The 17,805-nt window shown below is 36.7% G+C and overlaps 1 protein-coding gene and 1 long non-coding RNA gene across 6 annotated transcripts in view; one reads left to right on the forward strand and one right to left on the reverse strand.

Moving 5' to 3' along the window:
• The window catches only part of LOC111330856 (uncharacterized), a 53,507-nt gene that overhangs the window by 31,487 nt on the left and 4,215 nt on the right, over positions 1-17,805 (reverse strand). For 3 of the 5 annotated variants that reach the window (XM_088728978.1, XM_088728977.1, XM_088728975.1), the window contains exons 2-9: positions 16,919-17,207; positions 16,463-16,678; positions 15,017-15,052; positions 14,412-14,481; positions 6,953-7,152; positions 3,984-4,046; positions 2,052-2,237; positions 25-84 (exon numbers count right to left, since the gene is read on the reverse strand). In XM_088728978.1, the coding sequence (XP_088585104.1) occupies positions 25-84; positions 2,052-2,237; positions 3,984-4,046; positions 6,953-7,152; positions 14,412-14,481; positions 15,017-15,052; positions 16,463-16,678; positions 16,919-17,195 (1,108 nt within the window). In that variant the 5' untranslated portion in view covers positions 17,196-17,207. The remainder of the gene's footprint in view (positions 1-24; positions 85-2,051; positions 2,238-3,983; positions 4,047-6,952; positions 7,153-14,411; positions 14,482-15,016; positions 15,053-16,462; positions 16,679-16,918; positions 17,208-17,805) is intronic. The other 2 variants (XM_022935821.2, XM_088728976.1) reach the window with 1 other exon arrangement.
• On the forward strand, positions 2,233-3,472 carry LOC148726980 (uncharacterized). Its single transcript, XR_015990140.1, has 2 exons — positions 2,233-2,994; positions 3,099-3,472. It is a non-coding gene; the product is annotated as an uncharacterized LOC148726980 (long non-coding RNA).

Raw genomic sequence — 17,805 nt, forward strand, 5'->3', positions numbered from 1 at the left:
AGGAAGAAAGAAGCTTGTGCCTACCTGTTGTATGATGTTTATCAATTTCTTGAGAAGGCTTGTGATTAATGTCTTGTGCAGAGCCTATAAAAGATAGATACATCTAGTGAACAACGAATCAAATTAAATATAACTACCAGTAATATGTGACAAAGGGGGCATTATTTGTCAGTCAGCCATTTGAAATATAACACCATGCATTTGAGCATGGCATGCAGTAATTGTAAAAGCTAATGACAGAGAAGTCACAGAGGCAGAAAAATATTGTGGTTTCCTTGCAGAAAATTGTACAATAGACCTCCCAAGTCAAGGCTTTCATAAAAAGTCCTGTAAGTCATTGGTTCCAAGGCTACCTCTTTAGCACAACCAATTGGATTTTATCATAGATCTAACCACTGCAAAGTCACCAGAAAAAATGCTTGAAATTTTGAGAACTACAAACACCACATATCATCTAGCTATTTTCGATTACTGGCACAACTACGATATTGCAAAAACTGGTAAAAACCTTTTGCTTGATTCAAGCAACATTCTTCATTATATGGGTAACTCGACCTTCCCTCTTCCTTGAAATCTATTAACGACTATTGAATGAGGTTGAGCATGATATCATGAGTTATCAAAACCATGCATGCTAAGGTTTGATTAACAACACAGACACAAGATTTGATAATTCATGATATCATTCTAAACCAAATTCAATAATTCCCTTATTATCAATAAGTTTAATAATCAAGTTTTGATTTGAACTTGATCTGCCAACAACATATAAGTTTTCAATTAAAAGCTGAAGTTTTGATTTGAATTCAAGGTTGACTGATTTGGTCACACCATATCAAAGGTCATGCATATGCACTGGCAGTCTATCCAGTATTCTTTGCCAGTGTACATGCCTCATGTTTGGTTCATAACACATGAGGCAGAAATGCAGAAGCACTAGATAGAGGAGATCCTTAAAGTGCACCTAAACCCAAAAATTTTTTTCCGCTTAACGAAATAAGTGTATTTTTTCGAGTATTTCTGTGCAAAAATTTTTTTATATGCTCAAATCTTCAATATTCTGTGCCCAGTCAGAATGCGGAAAATCAGCCGCCATCTTGGCTCACGACCGAGTTTAAAGAGGAATGGCTCTAGCGGGTAATGTGACCTCAAATCGAGAACATGAAAGTCCGCATTTCACACATTTTCACTTGTTTGGGAAGATTGTTGTCGATATTGTCCAAAAATATGCTGACCAAGTGTGTTGTAGGAGGATGTAGCAACGTGCGAAATTTGTAAGAGGGTATCGTGCTTCATACATTCCTCATACATTCCTTGGCATATTTCGGACAATATCGATGACAACCTTCCCAAACAAGTGAAAATTTGTGAAATGCGGACTTTCATGTTCTCGATTTGACGTCACATTTCCTGCTAGAACCATTCCTCTTTAAACTCAGTTGTGAGCCAAGATGGCGACTGATTTTCCTTATTTTGATTGGGCACAGAAAATTGAAGATTTGAGCAAATAAAATAATTTTTGCCCAGAAATACTCCAAAAAATACGCTTATTTCACTAAGCCAAAAAAAATTTGGGGGTTTAGGTGCACTTTAAAGTAAGTTCTTCCACTGGTGGGATTTAACACCATACTCTTGACACTGTTCACAAAAATAAATGTTACAATGAAAGGTCCAGCGAGATCGGGGATTGTTTGGGATGCAAATTGTTAAACAGCAGCTTAACTTTGTTCAATTAACCAGCTCTAACTGGTAAAAGCATATAATCTCGGGCTGCATACTTTAGCACATAATTTTATTCTGGATTCACAGATGGGAAATTACAATTGTAAGTCTTTGTTGCCCCATCTCTTTCTTAATTCATCTCTCTCAATATAACTTGTCTAGAACATAGACTGTTGTTAGTGGGCAGATTGAATCAGAAATTGTTGCCAAAATATACCATCCTTGTTTTTGTAGTTGGGGTGCCTAACGATTGACATGGCCCTTTCAGTCGAACTAAGTTAAAACAAACACTTTTTCTTGTTGAAGGTATTTCAAGACAACAAACTTACTTCTGTTTTGTTGCATGCAAAAAACCTTGCAGGCAGATTTAGTGTAAAAGTTGTTGGTATTTCCCTCACATCCACCATACGAAAATGTCATACACTTTTTCCTTTCCTTATTGTAATACCAACGCTGAAATGCAGCCCTGCATGGACCTTCACTGCGAGGTAATGAGCACTGTACTGGTATGTTATCTACAACATAATTTGGAAAGACACTGTTAGCAGGTATAATATCTCCAAAGAGCTCAATTTCCAATTACGTTATGAAGACAGTTTGGGTCTGCAAAATCTGTGAGCCAGCGAGCCACGGTGCGAGCCATTTTTGTGAGTATTTTTTTTCTTTGATTGGTCCAGGGTCTGGGAGGTCGTGGACCATTTCAAGCCCGACTATCACTAACCACCTGCCCGCCATCTTGAAAGCAGAGATGATCCTGGGCACGAGCATAAATGGTACAGCCTCGCTCCCAGAGTACTCTTGCCCTGGGAAATTAATTTTAAATTTAGCTACAAAACAGCTTAAAATTGAAATATTCCCCAAAAAAATCCTAATCTTGCTTCGGTTGCCAGAACTATTGCTGATGCATCAAATATGAACATTGCTCTAAACATCTGTACATTGTGCAAAGTCTTGCATCATACAAATGGCTGTCCTGAGTTGGACTAATGTTTTTCATTTTTTCATATTTTTGTTATTTAGAGAAAATTTTATATATTCAGATTGCTCAGGATCTGCAAAAAATAAAAACAATGCGACACAAATTTATTAAGGTTCAAGACTTAAGCAAAAAAGTTTTCTGAGAAAAAGATATGGCTCCACTGCCCTACCCGGCTACTCGAATGGATAGTTGAGTGGACTCCTGTTATTCAGTGATATCCACTTGGAAAATTATTGAAGAGAAAAGAGGACAGTATACTTCCACGGCAACGCCGTGTATTGGCGTCAAGAATGGTGAGTAAATCGCATAATTTTAACAGCTTTGCTCTTTAGTGAATCAGAGTTATCAAAACTCTGTCAGTTGACTGAGTGCTGCTTGTGATTGTCTCTTCCCTCAGACAAGTCTTTCTTCAAAACTCGCCACCAGAGTAGCAGAAGCTGGTTTCGAGGTGGCATTCGACCCACCAGCTGACAATAAATGCTTCTACTATGCCGCTTATTCTCAAATCAGATTTAGTCCATCAACATTGACTGCTGTCATCTTTCAGTACTTGAAAAATTATCAGTTCGATGTGAGTAATTGATTTTTTATGGACATTTTTGGTTGATTTCATTCAGGATCTGCACGGAGATGTGAAAAGATTGCTTAGGATTTGATCAGTTTGAAACGATCGATTGCCCTGATGCCTTGCTTTTCTATGAATTTGTTCTTCAAAGAGTAAATGTAACAAATAAATGTAAATGTAACAAATAAAAATTCTTAAAATTTTGACTGTGGCTCGCATGGCTCACATGACTTGCACAACTCGCCCCTTGGCTCGCAGATTTATAACTCAACAGTTCTCCTGTGACACAAAGGAACAGAGACAGAACTTGCTGATTTATGATGCTGAATTCTTGAGAAAAAGTCAGATATATCCTGAATGGTGCTTTTGCTACCTCGCAGCCTCATCAGGCATGAGCTTAACAGATCCTCCCACATCGTCACAAGGAACTTTGTCATGACCTGCTTCAAAATAATTCCACTAATCCACTCCCACTTCTGATTTGTTACAAAAGAACTTGCATGTGTAATTTTCTTCAAATCCATCTGCACAATGGCCTCATTCAATGCCAGGTTTTCCTTTAGCAATTTCAGATGCTTCTAAAGTACTGCACCCTAAGTCTAAGTCTCCTTATGTGGCCAGCAAATTGTTCCACTTCCTTTGTGAGAGTTTCTTGTTAGATATTAGTCAAAATGTATACTCTGCATTAACAGTGTTACTAGTGATAACCTAGAGTACCTTGTAATTGTGAGGCTGATGGTGAAGTTGTTGTTCTTGTAATAGCACTTCCCTCACCAACATCTAAAAGTCAATATAGGAATTGGAACCTTTAATAGCTGCTGGCAGACTACATGAAAAGCATGGTATTGTTCGTATTTGCGAAACAATTAAACATAACAGCACAGCACCATATAAATTCATTAATGATGGGTGAAAAACACCGACACTGAGCCTGCTATAAATGACAATTAATATGTGAAAATAATATAATTATATGAACTGTGGGTCAAGAAATGAATATCAAAGCAATCTTCCCAGTAATGAACACTACTTGAGCAGTTGTCAAAATGAGGCCCAAAAAATCAGGCCTGCATGTAAAGGATTTGAGCCAATGACCTCTACGATACCAGTGCAGTGATCTGCTAACTGAGCTGACAAGTTAACTGGGACTTGCTCATTACGATGGTTTGTAATAAACCATGAGGTGATAAATAAATGTGAATATATTAAAATCATATCTGTGAACTGCAGGTTAAGAAATGAATGTCAAAGCAATCTTCCCAGTAATCTCCTCTTTGCAGTAAATGGCTTAAACCCGGGGGTAACATGTGAAGGTGTAGTCTGATCGTCCGGGTGAGTGTAGTCCTGAGAAGGACTGTTGTCGGTGTTAGTGACTGACGTTTCAACAACCTGAGCGGAAGTCATCATCAGAGTCCTGAGAAGGACTGTTGTCACCCGGACGATCAGACTACACCTTCACAATCTTCTCTTTCATATGCATTTCTTAACCAGCAGTTTACATGATTTTTATAGATATATTGACAGTCATTTATTTGTCACTTCACAGGTTTATTACAAACCAACATAATGACCAGCTCCCAGTTGGCTTGTTCACTCAGTTATTCAGGCCTTATTTTCACTACTGCTAAAGTAGTGTTCATTACTGCGAAGATCGCTTTGACATTCACATCCTGCCATATTTACCCCCAAACAAATCAGCCTCAAGACAGGTCAACTCACCAACCCACCTCCCCACTGGGTGGGTACATTTCACTGACCCCCAGTCCATGGACTACCTAAATGGACTACCCATATGTACTACCCTAAATTACCTATCTTTAAAAAAACAGAGATCGATTGTTGCCATTTTCTTTTCTTAATGCCGCTGGTCAGCTGTTCTTCTTCATTCTTTATTCATTCATCTTGTGTGAAGGGTTTGGCTGTTACAGACATTGCTGTGAACAAATTTCAAGTAATTTTTGCTTTTGTGGAACAAGTGCTTTCTAAAGAATCCAGAGATTTTCTGAAATTATGGGGGGCTTGTATATTTCTCCATGCCATTTGCTCATTAAGATGTTTTTCAAATTTGGCAAAGAAGGGTTGTACGTGGTAATGAAGGCAGAATTTTCTTTCACACTTTGTTGTCCCTTTGCAAAGCCAACTTCTGTTGTGTAAATTTAACTCAGAGGTGATTTTTCTGGTGAGGATAACCTCCAGCGCAAAGGCATGTTTTGAAGTTATAGATGTTCTCATAGAAAGATTAGAGTACAACTTTATTCACATTACAAAATACATAATTGAAAAGGTATTCCCCGCAAATAGCTGGGAAGCTAGCCGTGGTGGGACAAGACAAATACATGATCAATCGACAAATTAACACAGCACTTACTGACAATCCATAGAGACAAGGAGGAGAAAAAAAAAACGGATGTAACATATTTATGAACCACTTCATTAACAATCGTGAGGATTTCAATATACTCATCCTCCTTTTCTAATATATCAAATAGCAATTTGTGAAGAGCTCTTTTGAAAGATTTTAGCTGAGGAGTTAGTTCTCACAAGTCTAAGGACTTCGCCGAAACGACTGTCTGTGTGAATAAATGCATGCACGGATGCAAGTTTCTTTGTCTGTAAGTGTAACTATATTTCCTGCTATGTCAGCAGGAAATAGTTACATTCTAAGAAATATCTCTGGGCCCAGCTCTACAGTGAAGTTATTTTCACGGAGATTGCAATCTTCAGATGATTATAGAGCAGTACATTGAAGCTTAAACTAAGCTACACAACAACACCAACCGTGTGTCAGTCAAGAGCGATCATTAGCAGTCCAGGTAGATTCTCGAAGCATTTTTGTTTTCTCTTTAATAACAGCCATGGGAATATAGCGGGCGACAAATTGAGGTGGAGTTATTAGTTATCAAGTGACAGATCAGTTTATTTTTAACAGGTTGTTGCCGGTTGAACGCGTCTGGTACAAAAGAGAATGAAATTCTTCTTTTCACTTGATTCGCTCGCATGAAGGTAGGTAATTTAGGGTAGTCCATATGGGTAGTCCATATGGGTAGTCCATTTAGGTAGTCCATCGAGGGTAGTCCATGGACTGGGGGTCAGCAAAATGTACCCACCCCTTTCCACCCAAGTGTGGTCACATCACTCCCAAAGTCAATAAATGTTGTTTATCCTAGCCTTGCCCATCAATCTTCAATATCAGAATACTTTTACATTTTCCACAGTGCCATTATCAAAAGAATAGAAACCTTGCATAACCTTCAATTCCAAACAAATACTCATTCTGCATTGCTCATAGCATTTTAACTTCTTTAATAACATCTTGGAAAGCAAAACTTCAACGATCATAACAATAAGAACTAACACCCTGCTCCACCTCAAACTGACAAAAAAAGTTAGTGAAAGTATCACCCTACCTGACCTGTTCAACAGGGATGAGGGAAAACAGGAAAAATAGTAATAAAAAAGCTCCACTGACAAAGGAAAAATCTGGGAAAGTCAATGAAGTGACAACAAGTAATTATATACGGCCAAAAAAAAAGCCTGTGGGTAATCAAAGATTTTAACTGGCCTCTCTATTGATGAGTGACATGACCACACATGATTACATTTGAGAGCAGTGTGAGCAGCCTGCTAGGAAAATAAAATGATGGGTCATGTGACCTACGTACACTCCTATTCACATATCAACATACTTGTAGGATCATCTGGTACACACACTGCTACATCTGGAATATTAGCCTCTGGAATTCCTGCAATTTGAACTTTGCAAAAAAAGCCTCTGGGACAATCTGACTGAGGTTTCTTTCCTAACACAGCCATTTGACAGCTTCTAGACTTCAGTTTTTGACACTGAGTTGAATGATGGCATTTCCATTCTCCATGAGAACAGTTGCTGTCACATCAAAAGGTAAGATTCAGTTTTGAATTCATACTTTTTTTCTCTACAGAAAAATGCTGAATTGATTTACAAAGTAAGTGATTGGGGACAATTTTGTTAAGAAGCACTGAGTTACATTCTTGAGTAATATAAAGGACAGTTTCATTTTAAAGGGACCAGGAAAACTTCATTGCAATATAATTATATGTACTTTTGACTGAGTAAGTGAGCCAATCTGGAAAACATTTGGCAGAACTGGTCATGACATACAGACTTAGCCTAGCTATCAAGGTCCACATATCATGACCAACAGCTTTACAATTTCTTGTCCAGTCCAGTCAAACTCAGTCAATTGCTATTCTAATAATCCATGGGCCAACTCAGACCCCAAATTGAACTTTCTGTACCACTCATGGGGAGTAATGCTACCATGCATTGCTGAAAACTACTTTTACTCTAGTTATTATTATGTATGATAGAAGTGCTTAATAAGTAGCTGAACAGGTATTATATCACACATTCAAGTGACCCAACTCACATCTACAGAATTAATAGAAAACAATAACTGCCTAACACTTTTCTTGCAAGCACCAGTCTTTAAGGGTAGTTTAATTTATGACATTGAGAGAGGTTTCCTCCAGAAGGATTTTGAACTTTTAAGTTAAAACTCATTTACGTTTCAATGACTTTTCCCATGGCAACCCTAAAATATACTTATAGGTAAATTAAAGCATAAACTTCTGAAATATTTTCATTTAATTTCTTATCTCGCAAAAATTTCCACCAACTGGAAGTAAATGAGTGTTACAAAATTAATCTGTGAGCCATGCGAGCCAAGGGGTGAGCCATGCAAGCCACAGTCAAAATGTGGTTGTTAGTAAAACGCGTAACAGCATAACGAGTAACAGCGTAATGAAAAATGGCATAACGGGATTTTCTTTAATGTTATTATTTTTTTTGGAATTTTTTTGGAATTTTATTATATTTTTAAGTTTTATTATTATCTTTTTTTAATGTGAACATTATTATTCGTGATTGGCAAGGTTTTCCGGGTGTTACGGAAACTAAGACCTTTGAAAACAAAGACCTAAAACCCGTCTTAGTTTTTGAGATTACAAAATCTAAGACCCCCTAAAATCAAATCCATTGAAACATAAAGTCAAATTCTAACCAAAACAGGTCTAATCTGACAAATTATCTCCTGTCCGATCTCTTCCACTGAGTTTTAGGTCAAATTAATATTTTAATGGTAAATTTAGGAAATTTAGGAAACTAAATTTACGAAAATTAAATTAAATTAACGAAAACTAAGACCCCCACCAATCCATTCTGTAAAATATCTACAAAGTCGAATTACAACCATGGACATTAAATTAAGAACCCACAGAAGGCTCATATTCGATCCATTGATATTTCGCTCAATTGAGGAGTAGCAGTAAGGAAATAGTCATGGTGCAATCGAATCAAAAAAAGCTTCTGAAAAGTACTAAACCTTTGGAAAAATGCATTAATTACACAACAGTTTGCTACCATGCTACTTGAGGAAATATTTCCTCACAACAATTTCATTGTCATAAGGAGAATGCCAGCATGTCTTTATACTACCTAAAGGGGAGCACTCTCTAGAAAAAAATGGGTTACAGTCACCCATGAGCAACACTGGGTTACACTGCACCCATGGGTGTGCCACCTAAAGTGCAGCCTATGTTAGTTATCTTTTAACTAAATAAATATTTCAATTTTGAGCCTTTTGTAGCTAAATTTAAAATTAACTTCCCAGGGAAAGAGAGAGTACCCTGGGAGGCAGGTTGTACCGTTTATACTCGTCCCCTGGATCACCTCCGGTTTCAAGATGGCGGGTGGGTGGTTTATAACGATAGTTTAGTGATAGTCGGGCGCCAACCCTGGACCAATCAAAGAAAAAAAATACTTGCAAAAATGGCTTGCGTGACTCACATGACTTGCACCGTGGCTCACTGGCTCGCAGATTTTGCAGACCCGAAGTAAACAGATTCATGGCCAGATCCATGGCCAATAGCTAAGTGAAATGGCATTGCTACAAAGACATTACATATCTTCATTATTATCTGTATGCCATCTTGGATCTGCCATGTTGCATCTGCCATCTTAGATATCAAGAAATAATTTTTTTTATCACATAAAGAAGTGAATTGTTTGAAAATATAGAGCACCGTACTTTTTAAATAAAAATACTTATTATTTAATCTTCAAACACTCCCTTAAGTTTAAGAACGATGCAAATTAAAGCATATGAAAAATCAAAGTACTTATAGGGTTGGTATTTACACTATAGTCTCACCCAAACAACAGTTTTACACACCCAGCTGCAGTGGGCCTCAGGTATTCTCAATAAGAGAGTTGATGTAATTAAATAGACATCCTTCCACTGCTAGCTTTAGGTATTCTTGACAATGTTCACAAAAACGAAAATTCAGATAACAGATTTGGCTAAACTGAAAATAGTTTAGAATGCAGTTTTGTCAAATAACACCTAAACTTTGCTTACATGACCCGCCCTTAAGATTAAATAATTTGCCTGAATGAGAGAACGTAATTCACGTGAAGTAATAAGGATTTCATTGTCTCAACTATATCTCATGGCTTAATGACTGATTCCTTTACAGTCCTCATCTTCCTCATGCCTCAGGCATTTCTTCCTCCTCCTGTGTGGCATGCATGATTGCTGTGTAGCCAGTTATATAAGAGAGTGTCAAGAGAAAAGCATCTAGTTCTGCAGAAACTTGATTGATTGCATTCCCACATATTTGAGCAAGTTTTGGTGGCCATGACATTTCAGTACCACTTGAGAACTGAATTATTGGCCAGCTTGCTAAATTTCCTTGATTTTGAGTGGAGTGTTCCTATTGGTTAATTGCTAAGATCACAATTATATTATTACCTCTTTGAGTAACCAATTGTTTTTTCTACAAGTCATTTCACTAATGACCGGGACAGTACAAAATGTGGATCCCCCTTCTGGACCCCCCTTTGGACTCCCTTCTGGACCCCCTTTTGGACCCCCTTCTGGACCTCCCTATAACTAGATTAATAAAGGATGAAAAAAATAAATACCTGGCACAACTTAGGAGGTCATCATGAACGTGGCATTTCAAACATTTGACTGAATCTTCAAAAAGTGCCACTAGAAGTGTTAATTCTCCCTGTGCTCTCGTGGAATCCATTTTGTTTCTAAGTTAGAGTGGGGACCTCGGCACAAGGCTACAAAACTTCTGGTCTTTTCCTTTTGATCGACCAATCAGATTATTCCACCATTTTGATTGCATCACCTCATGTCCTTGGCTACCACTGCTGACCAAAAAAATTGTGGTCACCATACACGGAGCTATATGGTGGAATGTTGAAAGTAAGGTGTGTGATTGTTTAGCAAGAAAATGTCGTGATTGTTTACCGATGGCTTCAGGAATGTTGAGATGGCATACAAAATGTGCAAAAAATCACATACCTACCTTCAACATTTCACTACAGAGCTCTGTGTACGAATGACCACAAATTTTTTGGTCAGTGGTGGTAGCCAAGAACATGAGATGATGCAATCAAAATGGTGGAATAATCTGATTGGTCGATCAAAAGGAAAAGACCAGAAGTTTTGTAGCCTTGTGCCGAGGTCCCCACTCTAACTTAGAAACAAAATGGCGCCCACAATAGCACATGGGAGAATTAACATTTCCAGTAGCTATTTTTGAAAATTAAGGCAAATGTTTGTAGCATGAAATGCCACTTTGATGATGACTTCCTAAGTCACACCAGGTATTTATTGTTTTCATCCTTTTTAATCTAGTTAGGGGGTCCAAAAGTGGGTCCAAAAGGGATCCAGAAGGGGGGTTCTGCATTTTGTACTGTCCTGATTTGAGACATCTCTCCCAATCTTACATCCTGATCATAACAATGTTCCTTTTTCAAAGAAACAAAACTAGAAAGAGACATCACTAAAATTGCATGTGACTAATACATTAGCAAAATGACCTATGCTGCATCAGCCAGCAATTTACTGCCAATGAAACCATTTAAAGAGTTAGCCAACTGGTCATCAGGGACTTCTAAGCGAAATGATATCAATTCCCCTAGTGGCTGGTTGAGCCTTTGAAAGATTTTTGGCTAGAACAAAGGGCTTATTTATTAAGGAGGAATTCAAATTGCAGTAAGTCACAGAATTCTGTTTGCAACTTTCTTCAGAAGTAATTTTTTATCCATTCAAATATTTTAGTGGCTGCCGTTGACGACTGTACATGTGATCATATGTAGTATATTAGCTTCTCTCTCAGATCAACCATCTTAACAACCTTATGATAAATCTAATTAAATAAACCCAAACAGTTGTCTTAGCTTTGGGATTCAATATTGAGGTAATTGGTATCATCTAAGGCAGATTAACCTTCCAAGAATGAGCGCTTGTTTATTTTTTGTCTGTCCCAGTATATTCTCAATAGCACTTGCTGAGTGGGGATATCTATAAGCAAAAGACAGAAGACCGACAAAATACCAAAGACCTAAGAACCACAACTAAAATATTGCATGCTACACTTTTTGAGCCATTGCAATACATGTTAATATGGTCCTCTTTTCAAATAATGCATGTTCCCTCATAGGGTCTGCTTGTATGGCGTCCCATCGGGGCCAAAATTCAACATTGCGATTTGACATTGTACTTTTAGTTTTCTTCCTTATTTCGCGATTGGACATTCAAGTTTTTATTCCTTATGAAACTTTTTCTGATTCAACATTGTCTTTTTTACAATTAAACTTCCAAGTATTAAACATTGTACTTCTTGTAATTCCACTTCGCAGTTGTGGCAATGCAATATTTTTGTACTTATGGTATTGATATATTCAACATGCAGTACTTCGCGCTATTCGACATTCAACTTTCCATCATCCAACCGCAACCCAGCTATTAACGAAGGAGCGCAGGCTCACTAAGGTCAAGTACCTCATGTAAGCCTCATAACTTCGTGCAAGGTTATCTTGTGAGATGAAAAATGGACGATATCTCGTATTTGCTGGACTGTGTTCATAATATCCTAGACATTTTAAATAATGTTCAAGGCATACATAACAGTCATGGAAATGTTCAGCTTCTTGTTGGTAAAGTAGATTTTTTGCAAAGGATGTTGGTAAATCTAGACATTGATGATTTCATAACAGAAACCATATGGGAAGAGCTCATAGTTTGCTGGTAGAAATCGAAAGAACTGAGAATTCTTATGGAGGTTATAGCGCAAGCGTGCAACAAGATGGTAGATGTGGACAACCCTCGTATGTAATAAGCAAAGAACAGCTCTCATATGAACAAATGAACAGCTCTCATATGAAACGCCTCCTGGTTAGCTTAATGGATAGAGCGCTGGACTGTTGTGTGGGAGGTCGAGGGTTCGAGTCCTGGCCGGACCAACACTTAAGGTCTTAAAATAATTGAGAAGAATTTGCTACCTTTCTATAACATTAAGAAATGGTTAGATATTCTAGTCTTCTCGGAAAGGAACGAATAAATGGAGGTCCCGTCTCCTGCAGGGTTGGGGTAGGAGACGTTAATTTCCCACACACGAGATTACTGTGTGATGGATGTCCTCCCCTGGGGTGGGATGGGTGGGAAGGTGAGATCGATAGACTGAAGCGGCTGTCAGAGGCACTTGATATGCTGACGTCTGTTCTCAACCTTACACTGCACCCGTAATTCAGCCTCTGGGCTGCAAGTGGTCAGATATAAACTAATATTAATTACTATTACTATATTTAATCAAACAAGGTTTTAAATTGCAAGAGATTGCTACTATGCTTGGAGTAAGTTGCAGAACAGTTAAGAGAAGAATGATGTCATATGGACTAAGTGTGTCAGGTACATACTATTGTTTAAGCTAGGATGTTATAAACACAGTCCAGCAAATACGAGATATCATCCATTTTTCATCTCACAAGATAACCTCGTACGAAGTTATGAGGCTTACATGAGGTACTTGACCTTAGTGAGCCTACGCTCCTTTGTTAATAGCTGGGTTGCAGTTGGATGATGGAAAGTTGAATGTTGAGTAACACAAAGTACTGCTTGTGGAATATATCAATACCAGAAGTACAAAAATATTGCATTGCCACAACTACAAAATGGAATTACGAGAAGTACAATGTTTAATACTTGAAACTTGGAAGTTTAATTGTAAAAAAGACAATGTTGAATCGGAAAAAGTTTCATAAGGAATAAAAACTTGAATGTCCAATCGTGAAATAAGGAAGAATACTAAAAGTACAATGTCAAATCGCAATGTTGAATTTTGGCCCCGATGGGACACCATATGCTTGCGCTTAAAGCTATTTCCCACAAGGCCTTTGCTCTCCACTTCCCACATTACACCCATGAACTGCTTGTGTGGTTGCTGTTGTTTGAGAAATTTTCTCCTATTCTTGCTTTATAGTTAATAGGCTATGACATTTCCTGCTGTAACTGCCTTAGGGATCAAATTCTCCTTCCTTAGCACTTAATTCTGCCAAATCAACCAAAAGCCTATGATTTCTATAAATAATAATAATCATAAAAATAATAATTTCCACCATCTAAGCAGTGAATAATACACAATAAAACAACAACTGAGACTGTACATATGTACAAAGCAGTCAATCAAATTTTGTTGTCATCATGATATTTGATTGTCAACTGTATGTTCACTTGATATTCCTGTTGATCATAAGTATTTTTGTAAATTTATGCATGAGCATAAAAATTTCTGTCTTTATCTTTTAGTTCTTTGTTTATGAACTATGTCCTTCAAAAGTGTCATAAAACTGTAAGGTTAAGAATCCACAGGAACTTTGAAGCACATCACTACCTTGAAACCTACCCATGCTGCCTTTTGAGTTTAATTTCATGGATTTATTAGGTTTTCTTTCAATTAAATAGTATCAACAAGTTTTGGCTTTTAGCCAAAGCACTGCTTTGAACTGTTGTTTAATGTTGCATGCACTGATTCATTTGTTATAATAAACAAAGAAGACATTGGAAATAATTATTTTAAGGACAACCTTGTTTCTATGTAAAACAAAGTTTTTTTCACATAAAGGAGTACACAAAAAATTCTGAAAGCTACACTTTGATGATGGCCATCAAGTGAATTTTTTAAGTCTTTCACATAACCATTTATCAGATAACACACACATTTTCTCCCCCTGAGTGGTACTGAGAATCTACTCTGTCTGGATGTAACACAAAACAGCTAGGCACACAAATGACAAGACTCTGTACTAACCATGATTCACAAGAGTCTTTTCCTGTCCTGGTCTCACCAAATAAGTATGTCTTGGTACCATGATAACACTCTGCCATTGCAAAATTCTACAGTAAGTATTGTTAGTTTACCAGGTAGATTCCTTGCTGCCCTCTTTTCAGTTATAGATGACAGATGACTTCAATAATTATGTGGTAAGAATAGGTATGCATGCAATGCATACACATGGGTACAGTGCTCTGAGGGCTGTGTGGTACATGAAAGCCCAACCATGCATTAAGGTCCTGAGTTTTAGTTTTTTAAAAAATAATAATAAAACCTCAATATAAAATCTACGCAACACCACAAAAATTGAAATATCTGTTCCTATACTTTGCATAAAAGTAGCAAGGTCCTCACTACTATCTTTCAGACCATTGAAATTATTAGAGAGAATATAGTCCATTGCAAATTCCCTTATTCTTGGTTATTGGACTAACTATGGACAGTTGTTGTAGAGCCTGCATATGACTGCTGATATCGATACAGCACAATTTTGTCGCATTGAACAGAAACAGAAGTTGTTTTAATGATGATAGAAGGTGGTGTTGCAGAAGATTTTTTAATCACAAAAAAAAACAGAAAACCTGCATCATCCCACTTGTTTCTTTCAATTTTGCCTGCTAATTATAAAAAAAATCCATAATTTCGGTAAAATACAACTTTTCAACCAAATTTCCGTCATTTACAAGTAAATGGTAAGAACGTCATGATGAATATATGTATGTGCATACAAAAATTTTTGCAAGTGTAAAAAGGACAATAAGAACATACAAAGAGTTAGAAGATAATTGGAAGCTAATTAAAAACCTTTGCAAAACATTAAATTTTTCATGGAGTAGGCAGTGAAATTTGTTTCTACACAAGCCACTGGCAGGATGTACAAGCAAATTCTAGTAAAACTAAATAAATAAAGGCTTATGCAATTTTGCGAAATGAAACAAGACGAAACCAAGGGAGATATCATGAAACTAGAGGGATAATGCCAAATTATATATTTTCTGATAAGGTAAAGATAACTCTCACAAGGATCTTGGAGTAATTGTTAATTAATAATAAGGATTTTAATTTATTTTCCAAAGTAGTAATTAAAGAGGAGTTACTATTTTGCAAAATCCACTATTTTCACTCCTTCCGGTGACAAAGTGATCGACCTCTTTCATGTCACAAAAATTTATTTAAAAATTACGAATTAGTCTCTTACCAAGGATTTTGGCCTCCTCAGCATATATAAGGTTTTTGGTAGGTTTTAATTTAATGCACTAATAAGAGCAGGCCAAAATCTTAGTACGTTATGTCAATGCAAACCAAAGACATTGTGTGACAAGAGAATGGTAACATCGTTACCGCCATTTCCCAAAATAGGGTTTGTTCTAATTTCATGACTTTGCAAAACTAATTTTGTATGGTTAGTGAAAGTCAGGAGGTGATCAACATCTTTGGGAATATACTTTAATGTAATGTTTAAATGTATTTTTGTGACCCAAAAAGAAAGACATTGTTATTGAAGGGCGAAATAATTCATTTCACAAAATAGTATCTCTCATAAAATTACTATTTTGCAAAATTATTTTAATAAGGTTTAAGAAATAAAATAGTAACTCTTCTTAAATTACTGCTTTGTGAAATGAATAGAAATCCTTACTAATTATCAATATTAATGATTACTTCAAAATCCTTGTGAAAGTTATCTTTACCTTGTTAGAAAATATATCGGCACTATCTCTTTAGTTTTGTTAGATCTTGCCTGGTTTCTTTTCATTTTGTTTCATTTCACAAAATAGTATAAGCCCTAAATACACTAGCAAATTTCTATGAGAGTTGTTAAGAAGGCAAATCCTCATTCAAAATTCTTCTGATTGAGACATTTAAATAAATTTCCAATAGTCAGTCTTCTTTGAATTCATAGTAAACACAAACAAGTGAAGTGTTGTTAAGCATCAATCAAAGTTTGAGATTTACTAATAACAACTTCAATATTGGTGCAAAGAAGTCATTAAGAATTTTAAAAACAGCAGGTCTAAAGGTCTTACTTTTACAGATTCCTCTCATGATTCCTATCACACTCCCAGAAAGGCACTCATCTTTGAGCAGTTCACATTCATTGCTGTATTGTTTCCCATTAGAAAATCCACATACTGGCTTGCGCTTGAAACCAGCACAACTTTGAGAACATCGGCACATAGGAAAACCATCATTCCCAAGGGTACAAATCTTGCGAAAGCCACACCTCTTTCCTCTACAAACAGCTACATAATAGATAGTAAATAAAATAATAAAATATTTAATCTAATTAACTCTTGTTTCTGGACCACAATGCCTCACACCTATGCCTCAGGGTTTCCCAGATTCAATTGGTAGAAAAATTTGTCAACCAACTTTTAACTAGCTAGTTCATGAAAGATATCTTTCTTTCATCCAAATCATATAGTCATACAAAAAGATAAAGATATAACCACAATTAATACAAGCAGTTTGGATAAACTTACCAGGTTCACATGTACCTACTCCTGCCCTATGATGCCCACCTCGCACTACACATTTCAGACCAGCATCACAATGTCCCATTGTCTCCAACTGCCCACCACATAATTCACCTTCAACCTTTGCACAGACACTGCAACAGCCACATCTGGAATTTACCAGACCACCCTTGCAATTGGTAGGAGGAGAACACTGTACCCGTTTGCATGGAAGACATGACAGAGACATTAATGGGGTCAGTGCCACTAAAAAACTCCCAATAAGCAGCAATTTAACCTCCATTTTCACAAAACACTAAAATAAAAAGATTGTGATAGAACTTTTTAGTGTCAGTCCTACAAATATTATGTTCCTTACCTTTATACTGGTCAAAAGGCTACCAGCTGTGTTATAAAGAACTTCCTACAAATAATGGTCCATTTGTGTAATTAAGATTTAATAGACTATGAATGCAGTTTAAAAGGGTCAATTCCTGAAACTGAAAGAAAGATCTGACATCCTAAACTGATTGGAAAAAAAACAGCTAATGGTATATAGACTATGTAATAAAGGGTGCCAGAAACATACATTGATTAGAAATATATTGAAAGAGAGAAGCAGCCAGAAAAAAAAAATAGAAATGAAAAGCCATAATAAGCCACATCTTTCATTCTTGTGAAAAAAAAATTACAAATTATGAAGCACACATCTTGTCTCTGGATGATTCAATTTATCTACACTGAACAGATCATTGAATCACTCAGGACAACTGAAGGGCTGGGATATGACCATCTAATTAATAATGGTAGTTGAACTGAGTGGAGTGCAATTTGGGTGGAAATCATATGCATGATTTCAAAATTGAATGAGCATGCAGCGCAAGTTCGATTTGAAATCACAAGTATGATTTCAG

Source organism: Stylophora pistillata, chromosome 7, assembly GCF_964205215.1.
Source record: "Stylophora pistillata chromosome 7, jaStyPist1.2, whole genome shotgun sequence".
In the NCBI taxonomy this organism is placed as follows: Eukaryota; Metazoa; Cnidaria; class Anthozoa; order Scleractinia; family Pocilloporidae; genus Stylophora; species Stylophora pistillata.